We start from the raw sequence: 6,171 nt of genomic DNA on the forward strand, positions 1-6,171 counted from the left end.
GAATTTATTATTCAATTTCTTTGTTGTACATTATTGTCTTCTACTTTTCCTAATATATGAAATATAAATATTTCCTTTCTCAAATGTAAGTCGGAGAATCATTTTTAGATAAAATTGATGTCATTCTTTGCGAAGGTTATGTCCGATATGCATGCAAGACTCAATAATCTTGTATAAAATATTATTATCTGGTTTACATGCTAAAAATATCTTAAATGAAAAGAATTTTTGTGATATGTATGCAGTACACCAATATCTTTTTTTCTTGTTTAAAATATTATTATGTGGTTTACATGCTTAAAATATCTTAAATTAAAAGAATTTTTGTGAAAAATTTTATTTTCACACTTATGGAATGGGATATCTCAAAAATAAAAAAAAATTAAGGATTATAATTTTTTTTGGATAAAATCTATGCGAGAGTTGACATCTCAACTTCTTGAGAGGGAGAGAGTTCCCATTCTTGTATTACAAAGATAGTGTATTACAATTTGTTAGATTTATCTGTTTTTAAATTGTATTGTTTGTATTGGTGATGTTTTGTAATATTTTTTAATTAATTCATTTTAATGACGAGATAATTATGCGAGAATCAAAATAGACATAAATTATTAGGAAAAGAAACATAATCCATTCTTAAATTGGATAGCTACAAGACTCTCGGGCACGGAAATACACTGAAGGAAAATCTAAAGACAAAAAAGGAGAGAGAGAACAAAAAAAGGCAAACAAGTTCCGAGCTTTGTGAAGGTGAAAGACCAAAAAAGCCTCTTCACTGCATGGAGTGATCTGTAACTCAATACCAAGTTCTTAGACAAAGAAGTTAAGCCTTTTGTGTATCCTTTGCAATTACAACATCATTTGAGTCAATGATATCCATTCCCTTCCCATTCCCTTCAATGCTCTTGATAGCTATTGGGAACTCCAAAGCTGCCGTTTCAGTCATCTCTTTGTTCTCTTTAAACTTGCCCCACAGCACTGAGTAAAGTCCAGCAACAATCAAGATAGCGCCAATAACACTGTATTATTCCAAACACTTAGTTAAATCAGAGCATGTTTTCAAAAAGAATATATATATAAAGCAAGAGAGAGATAAAGGTTTCTGTTTGCATGTACCCTCCCAAATAGATCTTTTCTGCAAGAATAAAAGAACCCATAATGGCCACTATGATCATCATCAGTGGACTGAATGCTGAGGCAAACACTGGCCCCTTTTCCTGTATAACTAGTCCTTGCACATAGTAGGCAACACTGGATGTCACAATTCCCTGTGTGTATATTTATATCCTTTAGTGATATATATTCATTATTAAGAAAGATATATATATATATATATAGAGAGAGAGAGAGAGAGAGAACTAACAGCATATGCAGCAGCAAGGAGGTTCATGTCCCACCCAATACTCCAAACAGAGGCCTTATGTTCCATGACAAAGGTGACAACAATTGCTTGAAGAGTACCAACAAAGCAAATGAGTGATGTGAGAGATATGGGAGCACTGGCGTATTTCTTCAGTGCTTCAGTCTGTTTATAAACAATACATGCATCAATACAAACTACTTAATAATTAAGTTCTCATGATCAAATATTATATATATATATACCTGAAGAATGAAGAGAGCAGCCCAAGCAAGAGTAGCTATGATGACAAAGATGGAGCCCTTTAACCAATCTTTATTATTCGATTCATCGGTTTGCACTTCATGAGTGTGCTTGTGCTTAGTCCAAACCATCTCTATAATAGGCCCTTTGTAGAGTGTCATCAACATTGCACCAACCACTGTCACTAGAGTGCCGACTAGCTTTACTTGGCATATCACCCTCTTTAAATCTAGTTTCTCCATCCTAACATTCAAAGCATATATAAATATATTGATCGCCACTTTCAGACCATTGATTTTTTCTGCAAATTGGATTCTGTTTTTTACCTGAAAATCACAGCCATGACAAATGTCATCGCTGGCAACATGTTGCTAATCGCACATGCAAACGACGGCGAGGTATACTTCAGACCAGCGTAGTAGAAGTTTTGATCAATAACCGGACTGTAGCAATTCACACATTCAATGTCATGTGCATGTATATATATATATATATATATATTGGAAACTAAGGCTTATTTAGTTTACTAACCCAAGAAGTGCGAGGACAAATATTTGCAAGAAGATTTTGAATGTCATTTTAGGGCGACCTTTCCTGTTGAAGCAAGAAGAAGGTGGTTTTTATATATTTTTTTCTTCTCTCCTGTGGGTGTGTGTTTTATTTTACGTTTAGATTGTTACCTTTCAAGAAAGAGAGCAAATGGAGCAATGGATAGAGTAGCAAATGCATGGCGATAGACGACGAGGACGTAATGGCTCATGCCATGGTTAAGTGAAACTTTAGTGATGATGTTCATGCCTGCATATCCAAATTGGAGGGAGACCATGGCAATGTAAGGCTTGCACTTGTGAAAGAGATTGGCACAGTGCCCTTGAATCTCCATTGTGTAGAGCTTGAGAGTAAGCTTTTGAGGAGATGCAAGAGTAAGAAGTGGATAACTTGATGAATGGGTTTTGGTGTTCTCCTCACGTTTGCATTGTTGCTTCCTCACTGCTATTTATAAAGATTTCAGGGTGTGATCAGAGAGATATAGCTAGCCTTATCTACATGAGCTAATGAGGGGGCATTTTGGGTACTTTGTATGCCAAGGCTTGTGAGATCCACGGGGGATTGGCTTTCGGGTGAACTATGTCTGCCTTGTCAATGTTTTTTATTTCTCTAGGAACATCAATAAATCATTGTGTGTGTATGTATGTCTCAGAATTTCAAGTACTTATTGAAAAAGAAATTGATATACCATACTATTCAGCCCAGAATGATTTTATTTTTTATGTTCTTGATATAATTATTTCTCCAGCAACATGAATAATTCACTGTGTTTATGTGTTAGAATTTCAAGTACTAATTGGAAAAGAAAATGTTATATCATACTATTTAGTGCAGAATGATTTATTTTTTATGTTATTGATATAATTATTTTTTTAAAAACTTAAATAATTCATTGTATGTGTATGTGTTAGAATCTCAATTACTAATTGGAAAGAAAATGTTGTACCATACTATTCAGCATTGAATGATTTATTTTTTATGTTGTTAATATAAATTTATTTTATTTTAATTTTTTCTTATTTGATTGAGAAGTCAGTTGTTTATAGTCTAATCCGGTGAGAAGAAAATATGACCGTTATGGTAATCTCTTCTAATACACTTTATCATTTAGACCAACACATGATTTTTAAATATAAATCTTTAAATAATAATTATTTGTGAATTTTTTTTTGGTGAAAACCGCATGACATCTAATTAGTATATTAACTTAATATTTTCTGTAGTCATATTAAGAATTTTACCTTGTAGCTCTTCACCTTAAAACTGTTTTGCGCAATTCAGAGCATGGCCCCACGCAAGGGCCAGTGGGAATTATCCACGTGTCACTGGAGCACTTTGGAGCCTGAGTGGCGCACCAAAAGATTGGGGAAAAAGATGGTGTTTGGTGATGTCATCAAGGACAATGAAGTAATTAAGTGGCTCGCACTAGTGGACCCATTCCATAGCCGGAGGGATGCGGCAATGCTCCGGCGATATGTCACTGTTGTCTCACCACCACCAGAAATTTCTTCTTTATCGGTTCCTTTTTCTTCTCAAACTTTTATATAAAGATTCGATGGTTTTTTTTTTAATTAAACAAAATGTATGGATCCTTTCATTCGAAAAGAATAAAATTAGAAGAATAATTTATGACAAAATCCCTTTTTCATTTTGGTTTCAGTATATATATATTTAATTATCCAAACTCAATGTTTTTTAATTTGATAAAATATGACAAAACATTTACAGCAATGGATTTGTGACCAATAAAATTTATGCACTCTCATTTGATCTGTACAGGAATTGAGTTACAAGCTCTCATCCATAATGAAGAATATTTTGCATCATTGCATATAGTGCATTTTGAACTCTCATAATGAGAGTTCTACAAATTACACTTTACACTTTTTATAATTGTTCAATTTTACTGGAAACAAATTTTTTTTGTTTTTTAAATAAAAAGCCAACAAAACGAATTAAGATGAAACAACTCTGAATTAAAAAAGTTTAAAATGCCAAATGAGGTTGCCTTGTTTAGCAAGCAAATGAGCAATGTAATTCTGCGCCAATATTTGCAAATGAATGTAAAAAAGAGAGTGAATAGTCAATTATTGGATAGCCCAATGGTATCACATCAAAGTGTAAGGGGGAGGTCATGAGTTCAAATCTCTCCCCCAACAGTACTGTTCCCCCGTACTATTCATACACTGTTCACCCGGGATTTCTATAATATTCTCATACTGTACATACGGGTTCCAGTACTGTTTAGTACTGTTTATATTCATAAAAAAAAAAGTGAATAGAACTAGAACAGTGGAAGATGGTGTTCATGACATCCTCCCCACGGGTGATGCTTTGAGCAGGAGATCTTTCTTGTCTTTTTTTATTTTATTTTTTTATCTATTGCTTTATTCCATTTTTTTATAATTTTTTTAGGTAATATTTTTTATGTTTTTTTAACGAAATACGATAAAAATGTGTTAGAGACATGCGCAAAGAAAGACAAGCTCACGAAGAAATTATGTCCTTGCCTTATATAATTTTAAGGGTTTATTTCAAATTCTTATTAAAATAAACACCTTATGTAAAAGACTAAATACTAATATGTAAAAAGGCTATTGGTGTTTACCACTTTAATCTAAAATTCAAATTTAAAACAAAATTAAAAAAATAAAACATGGGATAAAACCAATATTATCAAACAAAAACAAATAATACATAAGATCCTTGCGAACATTAGACACTTGAAAGTAGGTTGTGACGTTTGTCCATCATGTCAGGATCTTTTCATAGAGAATCCACTTTTATGAGTTTTGATGGCTTCGTGCTAGAGTGTTAACGGGGCGGGGATTCATCGGGGAATACATTTCCTGGCCCTAGCCCCGATTTCTAATCCCATCTCCGATTCCAACCCCAAACCTGAATACAGGAATTTTTTTCCCCATCCCCGTTCCCGTGGGGATTTTTCGGGTTTGGGGATTCGTCGACCCTGATTAATAAATTCAAATATTATTATTATTTAATATAAAATTTATATTATATCATAAATTTACCATAACTCAATGAAAATTTAACAACTCTACTTGGCACACACACAAAAGAAAAAAAAACACCCTATAAAGAAAAAGCAGAATCATTTTAAACAAGTCAAATAATAGAAAGAAAAAAAAGGTATAATACTCGAATTGGTCCCTCTACTTTTTCTCTCTTCCCTTTTGGTCCCTCTACTCAGAAATGCTCACACTAATCCCTCTACTCTTGAAAATGACCTAATTTGGTCCCTCTACCCTTAATCTCTTCCCATTTAGTCCCTCTACTCTTGAAAAATACAGCCAATAATTGGCCTATTTTGGAGTAGAAGGGACTAAGTAGAACCATTTTCAAGAGTAGAGGGACTACTTGGGAGCATTTCTGGGTAGAGGGACCAAAAGAGAAGAGAGAGAAAAGTAGAGGGACCAATTCATGTATTATACAAAAAAAAAAACATTCAATAGTTCAAAGGAATCAATAAAAACACAAAAATCAACTGGAAATTAATGCAAATCTCTTCAATGAACATTCATCAGCAAATCAAAATCTAATAAAATCATGACTTCTTATCCAAAACAGGATAAGCTTTCATCTGATATATCATTGTAAACATGGCATTCAACAACCTGTAATTAAATTATGTAATCAAAAAGCAATAATCAATCAAACAGTTTTATGCTAAATCAATATCACTTATAAAATACATTTGTGGCTTTTCCCACCCAATCAAAACCACCAGACTGAAAAGTTCAACTAAATCTAAGCAAAAGTTCAACCAAAGAACAGTAATAAAAAAGAAAACTTTTCAAGAGCTTGAGAATGGAAACAATATAGTTGGCCAACTAAGCATTTGAAAACATATGATAATAAACCAAATTTAACACCTCCCATGCATAGTTAACAAAAAAGGTGAAAACAAACATAAAACAAAACCTTGGATTCAAGCAAGATCCTACTGTATGCAAGATCCAGATGAAAAAAGACTATATATATATTTTTTAAAAATTTTG

At 32.9% G+C, this 6,171-nt stretch overlaps 1 protein-coding gene across 1 annotated transcript; it reads right to left on the reverse strand.

The window, feature by feature from the left end:
- Nucleotides 1-724: 724 nt before the first annotated feature.
- On the reverse strand, nt 725-2,556 carry LOC120265612 (WAT1-related protein At5g07050-like). Its single transcript, XM_039273556.1, has 7 exons — nt 2,284-2,556; nt 2,135-2,197; nt 1,930-2,046; nt 1,606-1,846; nt 1,364-1,525; nt 1,117-1,268; nt 725-1,019 (listed from the first exon to the last, which is right to left on the reverse strand). Exons 1-7 carry the CDS (start codon nt 2,484-2,486, stop codon nt 824-826), a joined length of 1,134 nt encoding a protein of 377 aa, XP_039129490.1. The 5' UTR covers nt 2,487-2,556; the 3' UTR covers nt 725-823.
- Nucleotides 2,557-6,171: the final 3,615 nt, after the last annotated feature.

This window comes from Dioscorea cayenensis, chromosome 7, assembly GCF_009730915.1.
Source record: "Dioscorea cayenensis subsp. rotundata cultivar TDr96_F1 chromosome 7, TDr96_F1_v2_PseudoChromosome.rev07_lg8_w22 25.fasta, whole genome shotgun sequence".
Taxonomy (NCBI): domain Eukaryota; kingdom Viridiplantae; phylum Streptophyta; class Magnoliopsida; order Dioscoreales; family Dioscoreaceae; genus Dioscorea; species Dioscorea cayenensis.

What these genes read in the sequence shown, in the direction of transcription:
- LOC120265612 (XM_039273556.1), bottom strand. Translation starts at nt 2,486, where the DNA reads ATGGAGATTCAAGGGCACTGTGCCAATCTCTTTCACAAGTGCAAGCCT. An exon ending in CTGCTCTCTTCATTCTTCAG is followed by an intron (nt 1,526 to 1,605) that starts GTATATATATAT and finishes GTTTATAAACAG; the next exon opens with ACTGAAGCACTGAAGAAATA. An exon ending in GAAAAGATCTATTTGGGAGG is followed by an intron (nt 1,020 to 1,116) that starts GTACATGCAAAC and finishes GGAATAATACAG; the next exon opens with TGTTATTGGCGCTATCTTGA.